General features: G+C 39.6%; 1 protein-coding gene and 1 non-coding gene across 5 annotated transcripts; one reads left to right on the top strand and one right to left on the bottom strand.

Annotated features, from left to right (window-relative positions):
- Positions 1-5,529: 5,529 nt before the first annotated feature.
- Positions 5,530-25,514, bottom strand: SERBP1 (SERPINE1 mRNA binding protein 1). Of its 4 annotated transcripts, none has more exons than XM_004025942.5 (8): positions 24,402-25,514; positions 20,582-20,732; positions 19,528-19,668; positions 19,333-19,422; positions 18,646-18,723; positions 14,467-14,644; positions 9,640-9,813; positions 5,530-7,733 (listed from the first exon to the last, which is right to left on the bottom strand). In XM_004025942.5, the coding sequence occupies exons 1-8, from the start codon at positions 24,901-24,903 to the stop codon at positions 7,677-7,679; spliced, it is 1,371 nt and encodes a 456-aa protein (XP_004025991.3). In that variant the 5' UTR covers positions 24,904-25,514; the 3' UTR covers positions 5,530-7,676. The 4 variants fall into 4 exon arrangements, with proteins under 4 accessions (XP_004025991.3, XP_004025992.3, XP_004025993.3 ...); XM_004025943.5 differs by having other exon boundaries at positions 18,646-18,768; positions 24,402-25,361; XM_004025944.5 differs by having other exon boundaries at positions 18,646-18,768; positions 19,333-19,404; positions 24,402-24,973.
- On the top strand, positions 11,678-11,783 carry LOC115932232 (U6 spliceosomal RNA). The gene has a single exon (XR_004068547.2). It is a non-coding gene; the product is annotated as a U6 spliceosomal RNA (small nuclear RNA).
- Positions 25,515-25,990: the final 476 nt, after the last annotated feature.

Genomic DNA, 25,990 nt, shown 5'->3' with positions numbered 1-25,990 from the left:
GAGCTGTTGAAACAAATAAGTGCCTTTCCTTCATTCTGTGATAACTGGCTCCATACTTTGCTAGTGGTCACTTCTTATTTACAAGTGTCAACACTATTCTAAAGTTGGCTCCTCTGAGACTTCAATCACATCACTAAGATACAAACCTCTCATATGCTGCCAAAGGGTCCCTGTAGGTCAATTCAGGCCTCTTTTCAAGTTCCACAACTTTAAGGAATTCTTCCATCAAGAGACCTTGGCATTGCCTATGCAAGACCGTGACAGGTGAGGTTCAAGATACCTTCCAATTTCAGGCGTTTTACCACCTATAGGTAATAGGACCCAAGGAAACACTTCAAGGAAGGGCAGAACACCCACTCACCCTCAGGGCATTTTCACTAGTTAGAAAAACTGTAAAAACACTTACAAAATTGGATGAAAATTAGTAACAAAGAGCATTTCCTTCTTTTCACAACACTTGTTTCCAAAGTTTTTTTTTCCAACTCTCATACTTAAATTGACTGGATTCCTTTGCCTTCCTGTAAACACTTCAGAGTCTCTAATTTAGTTTACCGACTCTAATCTGTCTTTGGCAGAGTAGCTGTAGAGATGGCTTAAAAAGAATTACACCCACTTTTAACCTGCTTGTGAGATTAAAATAATTTGCAAGGATAATCAGTAAGTCATTTATCAGCTACAGCTGCAATCTTCAATTCAAAATTTTTCATCTAAAAATCTGCAGTTATTTTTAAGGTTTAATAACCCTCAGCAGCAAGAGATTGATGATCTTGAAAAAAGGAAACATCCATGTTCTCCTGTAACTGAGAAGTGCTGGTTAAATTCTTCAATCAAGTTTACTGGAAATTTTCTCTTAATAAACTGTCAATTTTCTCCTGAAGAGAACCTCTCATGTTGTTTGTATTTTCACTTAGAAGTACTCAGCATACAAAGCATTTCTTAATTCAACATGACTTCCAGGTCTAGCATTTGACTAAAGATGCAAGAGGTCAGTCCAATTGTTAATACTGGATTGTGTATCAACAAAATCTACTGAATTTCGTTGATATACTGTGACTAAGTGCCACTCCATCTTCAACGTATACTGTTATGAACAAAATACAGAGGTCTGAAGCACACACAATATACCTGCCATGTGTATTGATTTGCCTGTGACTAGTGACCAATGAACATCTGCCTTAAGAAAAGCTTTATCCAGTCCAGGCTTCTGATACATTCTTCAGAAGATCCTGATTTAGGTTTTAGCACCTAAGTTAAAGGCTTGGCAAATATGCAAGAAATATACTACAAAGCTTAGAACACAAAATCAAATTAAAACCAAATTATCTGTAGTTGTTAATGAAAAGTTCTTTTTATTAAAAAAAGTGGAAGTTTCACTAGAAATTCTGAATTTTGATCAGGTTTAGTGGCTCATGCCTGTAATCCCAGCACTTTGGGAGGCTGAAACGGGTGGATCACCTAAGGCCAGGAATTCCAGACCAGTCTGGTCAACATGCCGAAACCCCCCCTCTACCAAAAATACAAAAATTATCTGGGCATGGTAGTGCACACCTGTAGTCCCAGCTACTTGAGAGGCTGAAGGATGAGAACTGCTTGAACCCAGGAGGCAGAGGTTGCAGTGAGCCAAGATCATGCCACTGCAATCTAGCCTGGGCAACAGAGCAAGACCCTGTCTCAAAAAACAAAACAGCCAGGTGCGGTGGCTCATGCCTGTAATCCCAGCAATTTGGGAGGTCAAGGCGGTGGATCACCTGAGGTCAGGAGTTCGAGACCAGCCTAGCCAACATAGTGAAACCCCGTCTCTACTAAAAACACAAAAAATTAGCCGGGCGTGGTGGCGGGTGCCTATAATTCCAGCTACTCAGGAGGTTGAGTCAGGAGAATTACTTGAACCCGGGAGGCAGAGGTTGCAGTAAGCCGAGATCGCGCCACTGCACTCCAGCCTGGGCAACAGTGAGACTCATCTAAAAAACAAACAAACAAAAAACACGAAATTATGAATTTTCAGGGTAAGTAAACAAACCAATTATCTTATCTCTAAACAAAGATATGTGTTTAGTTCACACCAATCATGAAGGCCTAAATAAACATGTTGTCATGTAATGGGAAAAATACAAAACCCACCCACTTTCAGTCCATTTCTTTCCAAAAGAAACCCAGCAGTCGGAGCACTCTGACAATGTCTAAACACATGCTTATCTTAGTACTCTGAGCGCAGCTGCCATATGAAGCAACATTTCTTTGTGGGTTACGTGTAAAACAAAGAATTCAATATACAAAGTTCCCAAAATAAAACAAAAATTTACTTGGACATTATTCATTGGCTAATAGAACATTTTAGTCCCAATCCAACAAAATTTTAGGCAAATGTCAAGAACCAAGTTAACCAAGACCGGTTTAAACAGAATCTTCATTCTAGGTATATAAAAACTGTTTCTTTAAATTAGAGATCTTTTGGTCCTAAAATCTAGAACTGAATCAGCTACAACTGCAAACAAGGTGATTAGTGCAAAGTAATACAACTGTCCAAAGATAAGCTACTTCCCACTTTCCCTACTCAGTAATACATAAAAATCCTTAATATTAGCCCTTCACTTTCCATGCTTCCACCCAGCAACACCTAAAGCAACTATTTAAGGATTAAGCCACACAAGGTCAGAGTAATTGAGCACCTAGTATGAACCAATTATCTAAATAGATTTCTAAAAGTCCATAATGAATCAGAACTCAGATACAAAGTTACCACCAGGTATCTTTTATATATACTTTCTTGCATATACAAGTCTCAAGAAGAGTAATGTCATACAAGAGCACTAGGAATTGCCACATACTCCCAAATGGTCAGCAAAAGGAACAAACATTACTGATTTAAAACAGTATATACATACTAACTCAAAAAAAAAATTTGGTAAATCATTTTCTAACTTGTGTGGGTAACTTTTTCCCTTCCATTTAGAAGTGAACAATTGGCTACCAGTTTAGTACAGAGGTAATCAATAGCACAAAAGCTAAATTCTGTCCAAATGGGAATTCTAAGCTCAAAAAAAAAAAAAAAAAAAAAAAAGATGCAATCTCCAGGAGCCATTAATTTCTGCCCCAGCTCAACCTATGGAGTTTACTTACCTATATGAAGTGTTCATAATTCTCATCTCATAGAAAAACCTCTTTGCACAACGCAAAGGACTTACACAAAGGGATGTGGGTCACTAAATGTGAAATACTAAACTATAATCATGGTATTTTTGTAACAGATTATACACCCCTTAACAGCTTTCAAAATATATTTTATGTTGCAGGCTACCTATCTAAAAAATAACAAAACATGTTTTACTAACAAGTTTTATCTTGCCCTTACTTTGATTATATAGAGGTGTAAAGTTTGCTTTAAAATTACTTCTAATTTCACAGCTTCCTGTTGGGTAGACCACTTAATTTGTACCTAGAACTAAACTTTTATTTTTGAGACAGTGTGTGTCACCCAGACTGGAGTACAGTGCTATGATCTTGGCTCACTGCAACCTCCACCTCCCGGGTTCAAGTGATTCTTGGGTGTGGTGGTGTACACCTGTAAAATTAGCTGGGTGTGGTGGTGCACACCTGTAATCCCAGCTACTCAGGAGGCTGAGGCAGAATTGCTTGAACCCGGGAGGTGGAGGCTGCAGTGACCTGAGATCATGCCACTGCACTCCAGCCTGGGTGACAGAGCCCGACTGTTTCAAAAAAACAAACCCTTGTAACCCGAGAGTGACAGTTCTGGGGTCAGCAAACATTTCTGTGAAAGGCGGTATCTTATGCTGGGCTGCCTACATTTTTCTGTGGGTTTTTTTTTTTAATCCTATACAAGCCTAAAAACCATTCTTAACTCAGGGATGCACGCACACACACACACACCCACACACCCACACACAAAACAGGTCACAGGCTGAACTTTGCTGACCCCTGGCTTACATACAGCATCTCATTTAAATGGCGCTCATTTCCAGTGTTCATATTTTCATCTGTGGTCAAAATCTTGATGGCTTTAGCAATTTATATTCTAACCATTTCCTAAACTTAAGCTTCTCATGTTTTGATTACAACCTTGTTTTCACTATATTCTTGAAATTACCGACTTCCTCAGCCTGAAAGATTTATTTCAATCACTTCACATAACCTCCAAATTTGAACTTAAAAGTCAAGGAAGATGAAGAGGTAATCCCAGGGCACAGCTTAGGCCAAATACCCCAAATTTCTGGGAAGCTGCCACTTACTATTAACTCAACCTGACAATTATCTTGCAAATGATATTGATAAATCATTTAATTACTATGGTCCAGTTCAAATATGTATCATTTTACTGCCTTGTTACCAGTTATGCCATACAAAGCACAGTAAATAATGAAGTTTCTGGGCTTTTCATAGTTAACCTGAAGATCTCGCTTGTACATGTTCAGACTTGCTAAAACTTATTTACGTATTTGTCTCAGTATAATCCAAAACGTCTGGGTTATAATCTATTTTCTAAGTGTTTACTTTAGAAAGTAAAATTGCATGCACCTGAGATCCCTGGAATTTGCTATACCATTGGACTAGAGGTCCACTAATATACCTGAATAATCTTACCTCTAAGGTCAACATCAGTTAGGTTCTACCAACTTCCTATTTCTCATTCCTTTGAACCTTTTAACACCTGTTGTTTCCTTCCACATGATGGTACTTTCCTAAAGACATGTGAGGTTGGTACAAAACCAATTGCACCAACCTAGTATTTTTGAAATCCAATACACATTTAGGCTTTGTATGCAACTCCCTGTTCTATTTCAGTGCAACCATCTCTGGCAACTAGAAAAATAACAAAATTAGAATGAATACTTAATATCCTCCTTTTAAATCCATACCAAAAACAAGCCCCAAATATATTTACAACCCTGGAAATGATGTGTACTACTTTTATTTAAAAAAATAAGAGTAAAGGAACTAACTAGATGTATATGGTGCCACTTTTTAAAATTCTTGCTTAACTCCACAGGTCTCAAAATAGCTAATAAAGAAATCATGTCTCCAATCATTTCAATACAAGCTGTAAAAATGCCTTAAAAATGTCAGCTCTGGCATTACTTCCATTTAAACGCATCAAGATAAAAGTTCACTGAAACATCAGCTGCCACCATTACTTTAGGAATCTTTATCTGTTTAGGGATTTTTTCCCCTAGACTATCATAGCCAGTTTGTCAATCAAAAGTAGCATTCAGTATGCTTAACTTTCATTATCAAGAAAGTGATCTGCTAAGAAGTGACAATTAGATTAAATCCAAGAAGTCCTTGGATTTTGTATTTTACAAGAATTCAACTTTCCCAATTAAGTCATTAGTCATTAAGATAAGTACCCTTCCCAAATGTGATTCAACAGCCTGGTTTTTAGCAAATAAAAACCCCATATAAAATTCAATTTAAAAATTATAAACACAAAGGGGTGTGCACACAGGTCAGAAACCAGGAAACACAGGACAATAAACATGATCCTATTTGATTGTTTTTATGACTTTTAAGAAGTGAGCATGAAAATAAATCTTTATTTTCAGTTATTACCCACCAATAAGAGAAAGTTAGGTTCACAGTTTTAGCTCTTGACACAAAGTGAACTAGGAGGCAAATTTATATCCATCAGATACAACTAATGCACCAACTTTTTAAGTTCAGGCTATCTTGAAAGCTTGCAACATACCAGATATTGCTATGTTGTCTCTCACGACAGCAATGGATGACACTGAGAAGTTGTGTTTTGAGTAGCAGGTGTTTTCTATAGTATGTTGCTGGAAATCAAGAGGTTTATAAAACATGGTACATGTTTGGAAATGAGTTAGATACTTGAAAAGTCTAAACACACTGATTTAGGAGTGCGTATGTTGCTGTCTCAATGAACAATGGGTCAATAGTTCATATGGACTAAATTAATCTCTGGGTAGCACGTATGTGTGTAAATATAAAATTATATTAGACATTAGCACCAGTGCAGAACATGCTCAACATCATAAGATCCAAAACACCAGCACAAGTTTATCCATCATTAAAAACAATTACCTCCTTCCTAAAATGTCAGAATAGTAGGTAACTGAGATTAATAAATCTTATCCAAAAAGTAACTCTTATAAAGTTTCTTTTAGAAGTATATGTGAGAACCAATCAGCTAAATAGAAATGTTTAAGATTGAAGATGTCCAATATTTTTAAAACTGGACATTACCATATACAGGTAGAACATTTCTAAAAATGACGTGACAAACAATTCTTAAAAATTTTTTAAAAATTCCTTCACTGTTTATCAATAAATGTGGCAGAATAAAAGACAATCCTAGAAAACTTTTTAATTCATCATTCTATGTGTGTTTTAATAAGTGGTGATGCTCCCATTATAGGAATCCATTATTAACCTAATTTTCTAATGGAGGAAGAGAGAAGAGATAATTACCACTTTCTGTGGAATACTCAACTTACAACCAAATAACAGCAATCTAGGAAATTTAGAAACAGTAAAGGTTTTTGGTTTATATTTCATGTATAGTGCTGCTGTTCCAACCTTACAAAGTAAAGCTGTCTGCTTCCCAAATTCCAAAAATTAAAATACTCCCCCACCTCACCCTACCAACCAGTGCCCTTTGGTTTTTGTTTTAGAACAAGGAAGGGTTAAATGGTGGCTGATTATGGATGTACCATTTTGATTTTGGGACCTTTCACACACAGAAATCATACCAAATGGCCAGACACTTATTTTACAGAACAGTTTAAATATTACACATTGGCCAAATCAACTTATTCCACCCACCCTGGTGGAGGGGGAGAAAAAACCCATACCTATAAAACTACTTCACTTGACAGGATGTGCCTACCAACAATAAGTAGTTTAAACAACTTTCACCAATTAAGATGTCTAGTTTAGATTTTAAAATGGGAAACTCAAGCATTTAAAAAGTAAATATAGCTGAAAATGTAAATCAGTTATAATTTGAACCTAATGAGCCATGCAAGGAGCAAGGATTAATAAACCAAATGTGCTTTGAATTTGTTCAAGTACTGATATTTCTGTATATAAAGATTTAGCATATATATATAACAGCTATCATGAGAAGTGAAAAAAGATTTTTCCCCAAAAATGAAAATATTAAAACTAAGTTAAAATACATATAGTTAGTATTCCACACTGCATAAAATTTGACAAATCAAAGTTTAACATGTCCCAGTTGACCATGTGTGAATATGCAAAGCAGGTATTAAAACCAGTATGTCCAATATTTAAAACCAGTTTGTAATTGGGGGAACTTCTAAATCCTTAATTAAAAAACACAAATGAAGTGAAAGCTTTAAACTGGTACACACTGTTCACACCTATATTTCAAGTTTGGAAATGCATATTTGCAAGCAGCAATACAAAAGTATTCATGAAGAATGCATAATCTCTGAAAATTATGAAAACATCCCTGCTACCAATACATTTCTAAATACAAAACTGACTACCATATTTGTTACTTCTGTGTAGCGGGAGAAGTTCATTTTTAAAACAGATAAAATTCAGTCTTTAGGTGTGAATGGTATGAATGACAGTCTTTTTTTTTTTAATTTCTTAGTCGTTTGGAATCCTTAAGCATGCAAAAGCTTTGAACAGAAGGGTTCACAAAGGAACCAGGGTTGTCTTATGGCATCCAGTTAAGCCAGAGCTGGGAATGCCTCTGGGTCATCCACATCAGGAGCAGAAGCACTTGACTGAAAAAGAAAAACCAAAATTAACCACAGTTCTCTCAGTTCTTCAAAATTACATTGTTAGCTAGTGTCTACATTAAGACAGAACTCTAAAAAAATCTTACTGTTGGCCACACACGGTGGCTCACACCTGTAATCCCAGCGCTTTGGGAGGCCAAGGCGGGTGGATCACCTGAGGTCAGGAGTTTGAGACCAGCCTGGCCAACATGGTGAAATCCTGTCTCTACTAAAAATTTAAACAATTAGCTGGGTGTGGTGGCAGGCACCTGTGATCCCACTACTCAGGAGGCTGAGGCAGGAGAATCGCTTGAACCCGGGAGGCGAGGGTTGCAGTGAGCCGAGACTGTGCCACTGCACTCCAGCCTGGGAAACAGAGTGAGACTCCATCTCAAAAAAAAAAAAAAAATCCTACTGTTAAAATTCTAGGTAAAATGTATCAAGACAAAATTATGGATCAGAAAAAAAAATACATGTATTTGCAATGAGCCCTGTCCTAAATTTCTACCAAGGCCTATTTTCATTCCAGAGTAATAATATGGGTTGTTTTCTTTTTCTCTTTTTTTTTTTGGAGACAGTCTTACTCTGTTGCTCAGGATGGAGTGCAGTAGCATAATCTCAGTTCACTGCAACCTCCACCTCCTGGGTTCAGGTGATTCTTGTGCCTCAGCCTCCCAAGTAGCTAGGTTACGGGGGTGTGCCACCACCCCTGGCTAATGAGACAGGGTTTCACAACGTTGGCCAGGCTGGTCTCAAATTCCCAACCTCAGGTGATCTGTTCACCCAGACCTCCCAAAGTACTGGGATTACAGGCATGAGCCAGTGCACCCAGCCCAGTTGTTTTACTTTTTCCAATAAACCATACAAGTAGATTCACAAGCAATTATGTATGTGAATTCGCATTGTTCAGTAGTCTTATACTTTTTCCACTTGCTAAATAAGAATGGCACCAATGTGAAAGCATGCTAAGAAACTAATATCTAAGTAGCAATAATCATCAAGGTTGAAAGTCTGAAAAAAGGAATCCAAACTGCTCTTTATAGCCTAAAGTATAAATAACAGAACTAAAAAAGAAAGTATGGGAAAAGCCCATCAACACAACCACCACCTTAAAAAAAAAGATTGGTCTTAGAGGGAGGAACAAAGTATCATTACACTGGCAATGGTAAGTTACCCTTGTAATCATCAAAAACAGACTCAATCAAGCAGGTGGGTCCCCAAATTTGTGTGTAAGGTGTTGAGAATTTAGGAGGACATTATGGTTGTTTCCAAGCATCAGATCTGAGTTCATATCTATCAATTACTTGGGAATTCATCAAAATATTTCTCTAAGAACTTGTTTTGTGCCACATACTGTTCAAGGCATTGGAGAGATTATAGAAAGTAAGCCAAAAATGAATCCCAGCTCTCACAGAAGAGTCTAGTAAAAGAAAAAAGTGTCAACAATCCTAAGTGTCGTAAGAGGAATTATACAACGAACACAATGGTTATTAAGTGGAGACCTTTTAAAAAGCAGTTAGGAATTATTTAAGTGAACAGATTGGTCTTCAGGTAAGCCTTAGCAAAGGCCAAGAGTTAACCTGATTCACTGTACCAGAATTTTCTCATCTGGAAAATGAGAATGTCATCACAGTAACAAGAATTAAATGACATTAAGTACATAAAATGCCTAGCCCAGCACCATGATCGGCACCTAGAAAGAACTCAAAAGGGTGGTAACTTAACACTACTAACAGCACTACACAAAAAGGCATTTAAGTGCTTTAAACATAAATATAACCTAACATGCGGTTTCTTAAAGACACTGCTACTACTTCTACTTATGTTCCCAAAAGTGACATAAGTCTGACCCAGCCAGTGACTTATAAGAGGTCCTTAAATTATGTAAAAGGAAAAGAAAGTCTTAAATTACCTTGTCGGTCCTGCTGCCACGGTTTGGGCGCCCACCACGCCCACGTCCACCTCGTCCTCCCCTGCCGCCACGTCCTGGGCGGCCAAGGTCTCCAAAATTGATCTCCAGCTGAGACGTTATATCATTTGCTGGCTTCCGGAAATGATGGTCCATAACCGAATCTTCAGCATGAGCCTAAAAATATAAGTGAAGATGATTGGGTTATTAGTAGAAAAGTAACATTGCAAAATTTCTAAATAATGAGCTTTCTTCTAAAAAAAACCAAAAATCCAAACTGTACTTTCTGTGAACAAATGTCTCAATGCCTCCATAGGTAACAAGCTAGGGCTCAGCTTTAGTGATCCTGGAGGAAGATTTTCCTGCACTTTTCTCTATCTCAAAATTGCAGGTAATATCAGCAGTCCTCAACTAAAGACATGTATGCTATCACAATCAACCCAAATGGCTGAAGCCCATCCTAGACCTACTGAATCATAATCTTTAGCAGTGAAATCTGGACAAGTACATTTTAAATATGCCCTTCAGATCAGGACTCCAATGTGAATCCTTGATGAAGACCTCTGGAGAGATGACATATAAGGTTACTACTAGCACTAACACTGAAGTTAAAAAGAACACTCAAAAAGAAAACCTCTGTTCTACACTATTCCAACTACAACTAGGGTAAAGACCTTATTACATATAAACTTCTCAGAAGCATTTTCTGTTAATACACAACCATTATGTTTTTCTACACAAATTGGAGAGCTACAAATTCAAGTGAAACACTACACACTTTACATAAAGAGGGGAATCTTGTAAAGCTATGCACAAATAAAACCACACCTTAAATGTGTCACAGGAACCTTTGTTTTTTTTTTTTTTGAGACAGGGTCTCACTCTGTCACCCAGGCTGGAGTGCAGTGGCATGATCTGGGTTCATTGCAACCTTCACCTCCCAGGCTCAAGTGATCCTCCCACCTCAGCCTCCCAAGTAGCTGGGTCTATAGGCACATGCCATGACACCTGGCTAATTTTTTTGTATTTTTTATAGACAGGTTTTCACAGTGTTGCTCAGGCTGGTCTCAAACTCCTAGGCTCAAGCGATCCGCTGGCCTTGGCCTTCCAAAGTGCTGGGACTACAGGCATGAGCCACCATGCCCAGCTAGAAACTTCTTAAAAATGAAGTCATGTTTGTGAAATTCAGATCCTCTTTTCTATTTGTGTTTAAGATACATGACCCAGTCTGGGGGAAAAAAGCAAAAAGCCACACAATTCTATACTGCTTCATGCCTGATGTCTTCTTGTACGCTTGGGATGGGTTTTAATCTTCTAGTTGAAAACTGTTACTTATAGGACTTGAAAGTACAGCTTTCTTTTCCTAAATACATGTAAGAAATCTTCTTTTCTAAAGGGATAAAGAACATTTTGTTCTTTCATTAGAACTTGTACTATTACAATTCCATTAGACTCAACTTAAAATATTACAGCTGTTAATAACTAGCCTTTAAAGTACAAATAAATTTTTGTTTTTATCCATGTTTTCACCCCTTACATGAACTCATACTAGTATTAAATGTCACTCCTTTGTACCACACCAACACACTGTAAGGCAATAGAATGTTCTAATACAAATTTTAAAGGAGGCTAGAAACATAAAAACAAATTCACAAAACACCAGCAAATTAGAATCAATTATATATACTAATTGTGTGATTTTTAAATGTTCGCTATTTCAAACCAATGCTTTCAATTTATTGCAAACCACAGATCGAAAATATTCAGAAAAAAATAAAACCAACCAACCATATAACAATAAAAAGTAGGGAAGGTGTGGTGGCTAACACTTGTAATCCCAGCACTCTGAGAGGCATAGGCAGAAGGGCTGCTTGAGTCCAGGAGTTGGCACAGGTGTGTAGTTCCAGCTACTCAGGAGGCTGAGCTAGAAGGATCGCTTGAGCACGGGGAGGTTGAGGCTGCAGTAAGCTGTGACCATGCTACTGCATTCCAGTCTACATGACAGAGCAAGACCTTGTCTCAAAATAAAGTGTATGAGGGAGTGCTCACTTTGGCAGCATATATACCAAAAGTGGAACAAATACAAAGATTATTAGCATGATCCCCACAAGGATGACACGCAAAACTGTAAATTGTTCTATATTTTAAAAAATAGAAACAATAAAAAATAAAGTATAGGGAAAACGCGTTTAGGCTATATGCAGATACTATGCCATTTTATATAATGGACATGAGCATCTGAAAATTTTAATATCTCTGGGTCCTGGAACGAATCCCCTGCAGATACCAAGAAACTGTACTGGGATAAAGTCAGGGCAGGAGGATCCTTTTCTTTTTTTCTTTTTTCCTTTTTTTGAAACAGTCTTGCTCTGTCAACTAGGTTGGAATGCAGTGATGCGATCTTGGCTCACTGTAACCTCTGCCTCCTGGGCTCAAGTGATCCTCTCCCGCCTCAGCCTCCCAGGTAACTGAGACCACAGGTGCATGCAACCGCATCCAGATAATTTTTATATTTTTTGTAGAAACAGGGTTTTGCCATGTTGCCCAGGCTGGTCTCAAACTTTCAACTCAACAATCTGCCCACCTCAGCCTCCCGAAGTGCTGGGATTACAGGTGTAAGCCACTGTGTCCAACCTTTTTTCTAGAGCACTCAGAGAATGAGGAGCAGAAAACAAAAACTCTGAGCTCTGTCAATAACACGGTAACACAGTTCTCCATTTGTAAATAGTTTCTTCCTTCCCCTTAACTACCTCACATTTGTCAGGAGAATGAAGACATGTGAAAGTTAAAGAGTTGTTTTTTTGGTTTTTTTTTTTTTTTTGAGACAGCCTTGCTCTGTCGCCCAGGCTGGAGTGCAGTGGTGTGATCTCAGCTCACTGCAACCTCTGCCTCCTGTGTTAAAGTGATTCTCCTGCCTCAGCCTCCTGAGTAGCTGGGATTACAGGCATGCACCACCACACCGGGCTAATTTTGTATCTTTAGTAGAGACGGGGTTTCTCCATGTTGGTCAGACTGGTCTTGACCTCCCGACCTCAGGTGATCCGCCCGCCTCAGTCTCCCAAAAGTGCTGGGATTACAGGCGTGAGCCACTGCGCCTGGCTGAAACCACGTGTTCTAATGCAGTTTTTTTTCTACAGGACTTAAAAAAGACAATGTCCTCATTTACTACTCATATGAAGTAAATGTTAAAAATCATCTCTAAACCTAAAAAAAACTTTTAATCTTTTAACTTCCATTTTATTTTAAAATGTTTCCAAGTTTGTCTTATAGCCATTTTGCAGTTTAAAAAATTATGCTTATTGGCTGGGCATGGTGGCACACGCCTATAATCCCAGCACTTTGGGAGGCTGAGGCAGGCGGGGATCACTGAGGCCAGGAGTTTGAGACCAGCCTGGCCAACATGATGAAACCTCATCTCTACTAAAAATACAAACATTATCCGGGCGTGGTGGCGAGTGTCCGTAATCCCAGCTACTGAGGAGGTTGAGACACAAGAACTGTTTGAATCCGGGAGGTGGAGGTTGCGGTAAGCAGAGATGGTGCCACTGCATTCCAGCCTGGGCGACAGAGCCAGACTGTCTCAAAAAAAATAAAAATAACTAATACCTTATTGAAAGGGTTTGCCCTCACAATATTTTAATTTAACTTTACCTTAGGATGATAAAACTCAGTCTGGATTTCTGGCACAGCCCAATTTATGATATGAATAATCAAACACAAATGTCAAAAGGTTAAAGGAAGCTGACAGAGAAAATGAATTTAGGAGAAGAAATAATATAGTTAGGGCTTGTATGAGTTTTTAAAGCCAAACAGGAAGCCGCACTGAAACATTCCTCTAAGAACACACCCCAAAGCTTAAACGGAAGCTACCGATCAAAAGCCATCAATGTGACTTTCTCCAATACAGTTGACCCTTGAACAACGTGGCTTTCAACATTCTGCCTCTGTCAGTCTTGAGACAAGCAAGCCCAATCCCTTTTCTTCCTATCCAAAATAAAGACCTTTGTGATGATCCAGTTCCACTAAATGAACAGTAAATATATTTTCTCAACATTTTCTTTAGCTTACTTTACTGTAAAAACACAGTATATAATACGCAACATACAAAATGTGTTAACTGGTTATGTTATCACTAAGACTTTCAGTCAACAGGTTATTAGTAGTTAAGTTTTGGGAGAGTCAAAGGTTACATGTGCATTGATCTGCGGGGTCAGTGCCCCTAGCATCCTCATGTTGTTCAACAAGTCAATTGTATTTTCACTAGTTTCCATGTTTCTTAAGTAAAACCCACATATACTTTGGTTTTTAAAGTCGTCATTCCTTAGACAAAATGCACATTGCCATTTACTGAGTGTCCTGGCCATTATATATGGTATAGGCAGACAGTTTCAAAAGTTGAATTCTAAATGAAGTCACTTACATTTTAGGTTAAACCATATGAAAATGTCAAGATTTCAACCTAACACCATAATACCACAGCCCTTTAATGATCCCCAGTTTGGCAAGATTTCAAAAATACAACCACAACTTTGAAAAGAACTATCATATTTCTGAACACCAATAACTACAAGATACTCCACTAACAGCTTTTTAGGAAAAAGTAACTCTACCACATAAAACATAATTACAAATTGATCAAAGGACTAAATTTCTTAGAATATGTGATAATACAGTTTATTTTCCTTATAAAGCAAATTATCTGCCCCAAATGATCCTATGTAAACCTTTTTTTTACAGACAAATAACCCATGTGAAATTTTAAAACAAAAATTATAAATACAATTCAAGTCACATCTGAACATTTTCAAACACGACAAAACTTAGTTTTACCTCTTCACTCTTTGATTTATGAAGAACAAATCCCTTCTTCCACTGCCCATCAGCACCTTCATTTGGTTTTCGGATATTAAATTCTACTTTTGCCCGGTCCTTATTTTGAATAGCCTTCCACTCATCCAAAGTCATCTCTTTTGGACCCTCCTCTTTTACCTCTTCAACTTCATTCTCCCTGTGAAAAGGTTTTCAAGTTTTATACCTGGTAGAGAGCTGATATTACATAAAAGTATTTTAAATTTATGATTTTAATTGAGAAAATTAACCTTGTAATCTTTTAGAGAAAGATTATTCAAGGATGAGGGTATCCTAGTTTCCTATGTAACTAAGCAACTTGGTAGAGACCACGAATTCAGTGTTTGCAAGGAATATGGAATTCATACTTATGAACTCTTAAATGATCATTTATCAGCAATACAATCTAGAACTGGCTTTACCAATACTAAAATATACATTTCTTAAAAACACTACCTTGTTTAAAAACTACCCTCTTATGTAAAATCCTCAGCCTATCTTCTCCTAAACCACATTTTTAATTTCCATAATCCCCACAATATGTAACTCTTAATAATATACAAGAAGGTAATCCTCTAGGATGTCTGTCAGCAACCAGGGTTCAAATTTTGGAATATAAAAGAACTGTTCCTCTATGCTTTGTTTCAGCACCTAGCACTTAGAGCAAATCAAAACAATAGCCATGTTTCTACAAATCCTAAAATCCTTATACTCCAATTTTCAAACCAACCTGTATATGGAAAGGAGGCCACGGGTTCACTACTAATAGAACTATCCACAAACACACACTGGTTTCATTATTTAATACTAAACCATTTATTTCCAAATATAATTCTCAGGTCATAACTATAGAATATGATCCTTTCCTCTTTTTACAGAAACAAAGCACAGGCCTAAGGATCCATTATTTTAGTATAATCTCAATTTGCAATTGTCACCAAACAAGTCATTTGCTATTTGGGGAGCCCTGCTTCTTTCCAAAGATAGCAGGTGATTCAGTTAGCCTTAGAGCTCAAATATCTCCCTGGATGCTGCCCTTTACTGTTTGACAAATGCTATCTTAAAAGTTCCTCCAGTTACATCTATGCTGCAAAAAAAACAAAAAAACAAAAAAACTAAAAAACTTCCTAGAGCAAGTTTATATTGAATTGACAGGATCTTGGGATCTTGGGTACTGAGTCCACCTAGTCATTTTACAGATGAGAAATCTAAAGAATATAAAAAAAGTCCTGGTTACCCATATGTTATGACACAGCCAGGAATAGAACTTAGCATACCTTTTATCATATCATGGAGGCATGACACCTACCTTTCAGGAATTACTGCAAGGATTAAATAAAAACCAAACAGAAGCTCTGGAAGCTATATATAAGTTAGTTCATCAAAGTCAGCCAATGTTGTGTTTCTTAAATTTATACTTCCATATGCTATGCCCAGATTCTCCCCTAGTCTGGAGTAAGATTACAGACAGTTCTAATGTGATGGATAATTATTTTCTTTAAACCAAACACCCTCAGTTTCACTCCTGGGCACTGAGCTAAGGATTTGCTACCAATAGCCTATCAATACATTAGTACCTTTTGGTAAACAGTTATAATCTTTGCAGATCACTGAGTGATTGAACATGGGCTCTATTAAACAGTTGTGGTTGGACATGGTGGCTCACACCTGTAATCCCAGCATTTTGGGAGGCCAAGGCGGGAGGATCACTTGAGGCCAGGAGTTCAAGACCAGCCTGGCCAACATGGTGTAACCATGTCTCTACTGAAAATACAAAAATTAGCCGGGCATGGTGGAGCATGCCTGTAGTCCCAGTACTCGGAAGGCTGAGGTAGGAGAATCGCTTGAACTTCAGAATGGCCAAAATCGCGCCACTGCACTCTAGCATGGGAGACAGGAGACTGTGTCTCAAAGAAACAAACAAAAAAAAGTTGTGTTGACCACTATGAGAAACTTAACGTTGCATAGGGTTCATTTGTTAAGGCACCAATCACAATTTCATTGTTTATTATGCAAAATTGATTCCATTATAGTTTTGCATAAATTTTTATTACCAAGTTCAAAACATCACCCAATACCATGTATTTTTATCTACTCCCTCCAATAGTATATCATTTTTCCTTATCCCAACAAATCCACGGAATATGATATTCCCATCATTAACAGTGCTCACCATAAGAGCAAATTCTTCCTGAAGAAAAGAAAAAGTTTAAGGTGCGGCAGCTCACGCCTGTAATCCCAGCACTTTGGGAGGCCAAGGAGGGCGGATCACCTGAGGTCAGAGATCAGCCTGACCAACATGGAGAAACCCCATCTCTACTAAAAATACAAAAGTAGCCGGGCATGGTGGCACATGCCCGTAATCCCAGCTACTCAGGAGCTGAGGCAGGAGAATTGCTTGAACCCTGAAGGCAGAGGTTGCAGTGAGCCGAGATCACGCCATTGCACTCCAGCACAGGCAACAAGAGCAAAACTCCATCTCAAAAAAAAGAAAAAGAAAAAAGAAAAAGTTTAGAAAACATCTGCCCCTCCCACCCCCCAACTAACTTGAATGTGCTTCTGGTTAGGAATCACTGTCCTAAATAACCTGTAATCCAAGACTTTAAACCACAATACTGTAACAAATTAACTGGCAAAGTAAACATGATTTTAGGTCAGGCGTGGTGGCTCATGCCTGTAATCCCAGCACTTTGGAAGGCCAAGGCGGATGCACCACCTGAGGTCAGGAGTTTGAGACCAGCCTGGCCAACATGGTGAAATCCTGTCTCTACTAAAAATACAAAAAATTAGCTGGGCGTGGTGATGCACGCCTGTAATCCCAGTTACTAGGGAGGCTGAGGCAGGAGAATCATTTGAACCCAGGGGGCGGAGGTTGCAGTGAGCCAAGATAGCGCCACTGTTACTTCAGCCTGGGCAACAGAGCGAGAATGTCTCCAAAAAAAAAAAACAAAACAAAACAAAACAAAAAACCAAGTAATTTTAAAAGCTAGTGAAGGGCTGGGTGTGGTGGTTCACACCTGTAATCCCAGCACTTTGGGACGCCGAGGAGGGTGGATCACCGAGGTCAGGAGTTTGAGACCAGCCTGGCCAGCTGGTCTAAAAAATATAAAAAATTAGCCAGGCATGGTGGCGGGTGCCTGTAATCCCAGCTTCTCCGGAGGCTGAGGCAGGAGAATCGCATGAACCCGGGAGGCGGAGGTTGCAGTGAGCCGACAGTGCCACTACACTCCAGCCTAAGCAACAAGAGCGAACTCCATCTCACACACACACACAAAAAAAAGTTAGTGAAGGGCTGGGCAAGGTGGCTCACGCCTGTAATCCCAGCACTTTGGGAGGCCAAGGTGGGTGGCTTGCCTGAGCTCAGGAGTTGAAGACCAGCCTGGGCAAAATGGTGAAACCCTGTCTCTATTAAAAATACAAAAATTAGCCAGGCCTGGTGGCAGGCACCTATAGTCCCAGCTACTTAGGAGGCTGACGTGGAAGGATCATTTGAGCCCAGGAGGCGGAGGGTGCAGTGAGCCAAGATCACTCCACTGCACTCCAGCCTGGGCAACAGAATGAAATCTTGTCTCAAAAAAAGAAAAAAAAAAAGATTGCGAATAACATACTCTGATCTTTGCTCTCTTCATACATTTAAAAACAGGCCAGTAATGCTATGTTCCAAACTCTACATTGGAAATAACTTCAAGATAGAACTAATCTTAAAATGGCCACATTTTCTAGTTTTAACTATCTCAAAGTAAAATTTGTACAGTTCTATGACAATGGTAAAATGACTAATCAAACAGAAATAACCACATTAAAATATTCTATTTTTCAAAGCATTAGAGTCAAATATATACACATAAAGCACTCTTTTAAGGGCTGGGTGCAGTGGCTCATGCCTGTAATCCCAGCACTTTGGGAGGCCAAGGCAGGAGGAACGCTTGAGCCCAGGAATTGGAGACCTGCCTAGGCAATATAGTGAGACCCTGTCTCTATAAAAAAAAGAAAAAAAAAGCATTCTTTTAAATACTCTTTGAGGGATGAGGGTACAGTAAGTCTCCCTTGTCAAAAACAAAAAGCCATCAAGTAACAGCATTAAATCTATGGGTTATCTTATTGGTAAAACTCCAGTGCTTTCAATTCTGGGTCATTACTATTACACGCAATACCACTTACTTATTTTCAGTGTCTGCCACTGGATGATGTTCTTCACCTTCAGGTGTTTCCTCAGTCACATTTGATTGATCCAAGTCACTGTAATTATAAGATATTTGTTTCTGAATGTATTTGGGGGACTCTCTAAGGAAAGAAAGAAAAAGAAAGGCATCTAGGTCCATTTACATGTAGCTGAAAAGTTCTTCATACAAAAATACCATAAGCTCTCACATTCTCTAACTCCTTTCTTACTAAACATACTCCCCAGAAGACGTCGAAAAGTAAACAATATAAACTAGTTAGTTCATATACTTCATACTTAAAAAGTAACAGAACAAGGCAGTTAATTATAAAATGAAGCTTTACTAGCTTATCAAATTTTGTAATGACAACAAAGTCAAAAGCTAGAATAGGAACTATTAAGGACACTAAGATAATCAGAATACCCAAATAACCTTATTGTGGGGTTTCAGGAAAAGCTACAAATACATATGGGGGGGGAAAAATGAGTAACAAATATATCGAAATATAAAAAAACCGGTCATTCAATATACTTTAACCCAAACCCATCCCATAAGACATTATCTGGTAATATAGTAACTCTCAGAAGAGAGCATTCATTCTTATCCAGAGACAAGTAAAATTTGACAGAGGTATGGATTAACCTCTAGTTAGGTATAGAATTTTTAAGAAAATCAGAATACCAACGTTAATTCGTCTTTGACAGTTCCCCAGTTGTGAGATCCGCTACCTCCACGTTTGTCCTCGTGCTTCAGGCCACTGTAATGTGAAAAAGAACTAACAAAACTGAGTTAACATAATACTCTTTAGTTCTAGAAATTCAAAGTTTGTTTATTAAATAGATTAAAATATTAAAGTAAAATAAAAACCAGTAAGACTTACGATCTATCACTTCCACTATGCCTATCAAATTCACGTTTGCCACGAGAATCAAATCCATCTCCTCGGCCCATTCCACGTCCACGGCCCCCTCGACCTCTTCCAAGACCACCACGACCTCGAATAGGTCGGTCAATAATCGGTCTATAATATAAACAAATAAATTATACTTCCACGGTTTCCAGAAGAAATGAGGAAAATTCATCCAAAAGATCAAAAATACAGAACATGTTTACTGGCTCAAAAACCAATAGTTAAATACATACACTTCAGAAAATTCAAAATAGTCTATTTCTAAACACAAAGGAAACCAGAACAAGACAGCCTCCCAAAACAAGAAAACTATTTTAGCACTCTAAAGCATTACTACCAGTGCATATACTTTTCCACTGCTATTCATTGCACATATAATCCAGTCCATCACTATTTACCAATACACTTAAAAATTAAACACATCTAAGTTGCATAAGTAATTTATTTGCTATAAACAATAAACCAACAGTATTTTCCTTCAACTAACAGTATTTTCCTTTTAACTCTGTATCTGGAGAGAGAAAGAAAAAGAAATTGGTTATCAATTCAACAAAGTGTTTCCATTACAAGAGACCTAAGTTTGAACCGTTACCCAAAGATCTAAAGCTTAACAATGCACACATACAGATGTTTCTGTGAAAAACTAATAGAAACAACTAGCCAGACTGCTACCTGGCAATTATGCCCAATTTATAGCTTAACATTAAAATGTGACTCTATAAAGTAACAAAATATGAAGACTTCTTTGGCTTACGCCTGTAATCCCAATATTGCAGGAGGACAGCTTGAGCATAGGAGCTCAAGACCAGCCAATGCAATATATATAGTGAGACCTCAGCTCTACAAAAAAAATTAGCAAAGTGTGGTGGCGTAACCTTGTAGTCCGAGCTACTCAAGAGGAGACTGAGATAAGAGGATCACTTGAGCCCAGGAAGCAGAGGCTGCAGTGAGCTAAGCTTGCACCACTGCACTCCAGCCTACACGTTAGACCAAGACCCTGGCTCAAAAACAAAAAACAACTTACCTATCAACTGAAAATTCGCCTCCTTCACCCTTTTCTTCAAGTGGCTTTTCGAATCTTCGTTCACGAGGTGGTCGCCTTTCTGGTCTTCTATCAATTATTTTCCCTTCACCCTGAAGTTGTTGATCAGGTCTTCTTCCAACTCGTCTTATTCCTAAAACGATAAGATAACCTGCATAAGCAAATTATTTTTGCAATCCAAAAACTTTAGGTCTGGACTGTCAAAAGCTGCTTGTCTTCCAATCCACTACCATTTCCTGTTGGAAAAAAGCAAACACTGGGCAACTCTGATGTGTAACAAAGTACCTTACGAAAACTGCCATTTAAAGACAATAAACCTTCCAATCCATACCACCGACTAAATACATAAATAAATAAAATAAAAACAATAAACTTGTTTTAAACTTCTATTTAAGTTTGCCAAGTTCTCCCCCTCAAAAGCATTTTCTATAACTGACTTGGAAATCATTTGGGCAACCATTATTCCCGTCACTTTCCAAGATAGTCTCTTAATAAAAAGTTTTAAATTTAAAAAATTTTAGGCAAGCAGTACATTTTGGCTTTTAAAACACCAAAGAAAATACCAGCAGCCATTCACAAATAACCAAGCAAATCAACACACTCACTAGATATGGCCCCTCACAAAAGTGAGGGCCGCACTATGTTATTCTATCTAATCTGAAAAAAAAATGCAATTAAGACTCATAATTCTATAAAATTACAAATCTGAAAGGAAAATATGGCATTTAGGATTATTAGAGAACATCACTTCCGTTTAAAACAGCCATTTAACCAGAAAAAGTGTCATCTTTTGGTCTTCTTAGCTACAGGCACACAAAAAGGGCCATCTTCCCCTATTAAAGTTTAAAAATTTATAGCATATAAGTGTATATATGTTTGTACACACTCCCACATCCCTAAGTACTTCCAAGTTAGGAAACAGTTACTTATTATGCATGGAGAGAGTCCTCTAAAAAATTTGCCCTAACAACTATCTTTATTTTCAAAGAATCTTTAAAAACCAAATACACACATGTAAGACCCCTTTTAAGCAATATGTAAGAAATAAGAAAACTTGTGACACTAAGTGATAGCTGAAGCATTTACTAATTTCCTCCTTTACTACTTTTTTCCTGTAATGTCTGAAACCCCACAAAGGCAACCAATTTAAATTATTGGTGCCCATAAGGATCAACAGATTGATGGTTAAATTAATGACTTTAAGATTGTTGGTATGCTCTAATTCCCAATTTCTGACAAAGTCATAAACCAGCTGAGGAATTGGTTTTACAAGATTTTAAGCTGCTTCACTTTGGTTCTTTCTAAGAAAGTAGAACACCATCAAGACACACCCAGTTGTTCTGCTGCCTGTTAACTGGAGCAAAACAGTAACTATCAATCTCTTCAATAGAATTTTGAAGTTCATTCCCTGTAAATACTCAAGATAGACTACAAATGTTAGCCTTACACCAAGGTATTTAAATAAATGTCATCAGTAATAAAGTGCACTGGGGTGGAGTTATGGAACCAGTCCTTGCAATAATATCCAAGCCAAACACACCCAAGTGAACAATAGTTGGCGTCCCCACCCAATATCAAGTTTACAGAATCTTAAAAACGTATTAAACCTACCTAATGAAGAAGACTGACATTTAAAAATGCAAGCTTCTTTTGTTATACTTATCTATAACTTGCAAGCTCACTAACTGCACTAGTTTCAAGGCATTCATTCTTTAGAAAATCCCTGGTCTACACTCTCAATGACATTCTGCTGTCAATTCTCAAGTTCTTCAAATGGGCAAGAGAATCCACAAAATTAATTCATAAAACATAAACATTAAATATCTGTCTAAAGTATGTCAAGCATTATGTCACAGAACACAATCAGGTTAACCTTCCTACTACATGCAGCGACTTTGTTTACAGATTTATTCCCAGTAAACAGGACAGTAGAATCTCAAAACGGGTATTGTCCATTCAACACTTTTCCTGTATTTTACATGCTTGTATTTTATGCAACTTAAGTTGTAGTGCTCTGAAATACTGACCTAAGGAAAATGCTGATTGCTAACATGGAATAGTTTTCCCATGGAAAGACTCAATGAACGGTGAACCTAAGTCTTGGTTCTAACTTCATGAAATCATTCCCCACATTTGTAACTTAAAATACTACTTTTCAGGTAAGAGCTTATTTCATAGATGGGCTTCATGATCAAAATAACTCAGGCATTTAAACCATGCTTCATGTTTTGAACATTCAAAATGAGTGAACACATCTACCTGGTACACATTATTCGTCAGATTCAACTTTTTCGTGTACTTTCTTAAGCTTAAGCATAGTTTAAATAATTACACAAGTCAGCGTTACTTAACACACGAATTAAATGATTTATTTAATTGTGCTAGATTGCCATAAAGCTTAACTGGCTGAAGAGATACTTGGCCTAAGTGATGTACATGCTTTCTAATACTCCAACTGTATTTTTCCTCAACCTATAATTTTACCACAAGAATTATTTTCTTTTATTCACCACCTAGGACCGAGGTTCTTCATTCCAAGCCTCACAAAAGTCCTCAAAAAAAAAAAAAAAAAACCCCTCCTAAAACAAATCCTACCACGAGAAAATTGTTTTGATTTTTAAAATTAGTTGACTGTTACAGAATTCAACTAAAGCTAACGAGAAACAACTCCTTTCAGAGAAGCACGTGGCAGGAAGGGGTAATTTCAACTTTCAACATATAAATGCAGCTTTAAAGATTCAGACCTTAGGTCCAACACCTGCTTGCTATTGATCATGCACGTTCTTATCTCCAAACTACTTGCTTTTTTCATCCGCAACAAACTGGTAAAGCGAATGCAAAAATCAAGACAATCCTGTGAAACTCACAGTGCCCTGGAAACAACTATTAACCGCCAGTGAAACTCTGACCATGCTTCACGCACATGTGGTGAAAAAAAAAGCTGCGAACTCTAAAGAGCTCTGCTGCGACTAACGCTGTGACAGCCTCTGCACTCACTTCACCCACGAGGCCTAGACCCCACCACGTGAAAGATTCAGTTTGGGGAGTCGAGAGAGAGGATCGTGACTCGAGGACGTTCCTCGGGATGTCCTGCAATCACCAGTCTTCATTCATAATTCCCGCTCCTGCTTACTCGAGTGTGGCCAAACTCCTCCATTTCCCAACGGCTCAACTCACCCCAGCAAGTTATGAGAAAGTCCTAACAGTTGAGAGGTGGAAGAGAAACAATAAAGGACATGCGGCACCCCAACCTGCAGCTTACTCCACACGTCTGGTGGCCTGGAACGACCCCCTGCTTTTCAGCGGGGATACTCCGCGCCGTCGTGGGACAACACGGCAGGACAGGAGCCTGAAACAACAGCACCTCAAAGGAGCAGCTCTGCGCAGTAAGCAGCGGTGGACCCCAAGCTCCTCCGTAACTACGGAAAGCTTCGGTGAGCGGCCGGCTTCCCCGCACCTCAGTCCATGCGCTCACCCGCCAAGGAATCCGGCGGGAAGGCAACAGCCTCCCAGGACCTCGAGCGCGCTCGAGGAGCAGCTCATCTCCGACCACGCTCCTCTGCTCACAACCTGAGGCGGGAAGGGGATGGCTCCGAGAACCTCGCCGGCGACGGCTTGAACTTGGGGCTACCACGCTCCTGGCACCTTCGCAGGACCTGGCTTTTGTCGCGTGAAGAAACGTGAGGATATAGGCGGCAAAGTCTCCCGCGGACCCTCGGAGCTCCAGAAACAAGTGGCAGCCGGCAGCCCCCTCGCTCCTTCCCTCCATCCCAGTCTCCCCCACATTCTGCCCCTGCTTTACCTTCTTTCTTAAGCGCCACGGGCGGCTGCGTCTCCTCTTTCTTGTCAACCACGCCAACGCTGGGGGGCAGCGGGTTCTTGCGGTCTTTCTGGGACTCCTTGCGCAGCTGTTTGCCTGCCGCGTTGGAGTTGGTCTGGGCCGCGGCCTGAGCTGCGCTCTTGGCCCCAGGGCCCCCAACGCCGCCCCCGCCGGCTTCTTTTTTCTTGTTCTCTGCTGCCTTCAGCACCTCGAAGGGGTCCGATTCGTCGTCAAATAACTGGTCGAATCGGTTGGTGACCACGCAGCCGAAGCCCTCCTGTAAGTGCCCAGGCATGATGGTGGCTCGGCGGCGCGTTCCTCCACGGATTGCAGCGGGCCGCGCCGAGCCAAGAGCGCCTGCTTCAGCTCTTCCCACAAGATGGCCGGGCCGAGAGAGGGGGGCCGTCTTCTCTTCCGGCGCCAGGCACACATCCGGGAGCGGCCTGCGCCGCAAGGCACTGTGGGGTATGTAGGCCAGAGTCATTTCTCATGAGGCGACTCTCCGCGCCGGGACTACAATTCCCAGGACGCACCGCGCGACAACTCTTCGCGCGCGCCTGAGAGGCGGGACCCCATGAAGGGAGTGAAGCGTGCGGGCTGAAGGAAGGGAAGCGTGGTGGTGGGCGGAGTCCTGCCACCTGCTCTGGCCACCCTTAAACTCTCTAGGTCTTCAGCTACCCTGAAACCAAAAAACCGTGACGGCGTAACTGACTCGCGAAAGTGCTCTTTGGTTTCACTCACGCCCCCTCGGGCTCAGGGCTAACTTTCCCCACGGCTCCAGGGGGGTCAAGGTGACTCCCAGACCTTACATCTGAGACGCACAAACTTCCGGGGGAGGGGGTGTTGCTGAGGCGCCGCGCCGGCCGCGGGTAGGCTGGACCCTGCCTGTGCCAAGTCCGAGCTGCTCAGTTGCTGGAGTGGCCCTCCGTCAGCCTCCACGGTGAATCGAGGCTCTTCTGCCTAATGTGAGGGGGAATACGTTTCCTCTCGCGGGGACGTGAACTAGGGTAGCAGAACTAACCAAAAAGACAAGTGAAACTATCACATGGGAGCGTGGCGCGTCTTTCCCGGGCTTCTCACCGTGTGGCGGCCGGTGTCGTAGGAGTGGTTAACTCCTGACGGTGCAGCGCTAGACGCGGGGCAAGCCTCCAGGAAGCACTGTTTATAGAAACCCTGTTACAATCATTCCAATTAATCGTCCGTTCGTGTCCGGCGAGTCAGGGCTTAGGTGGCTGTCTTGTTAGTCACATGTGCTCAGTACATACCATTTTAGAACATTTCGAGTGCATGTGTGCTAGGAGTTGCGGTGAGGGGAGGGAAATATTGAAGTCAATAATGACAAAGCATTGATACTAGTTGAGAATATTAAAATTCATTAAAAGAATACAATTTGCGTATTTAAGCACATTTGGTAGCACCGTGTTTAAATATATCATAATTTTTAAGTCCTTTTCCATTAACACAAAGTAGCAAATGCATCGCTTATTTGGTAGGAGCTATGAATAACCTTGAACTCAACATTTTGTTAGGCAAATAGTTTGCCTCTTTTCACAAATGTTGAAACCACTTTA

Source organism: Gorilla gorilla, chromosome 1, assembly GCF_029281585.2.
Source record: "Gorilla gorilla gorilla isolate KB3781 chromosome 1, NHGRI_mGorGor1-v2.1_pri, whole genome shotgun sequence".
Taxonomy (NCBI): Eukaryota; Metazoa; Chordata; class Mammalia; order Primates; family Hominidae; genus Gorilla; species Gorilla gorilla.
Note: the sequence above shows the minus strand (reverse complement) of the source record. Positions and strands in the feature narration are given on the sequence as shown.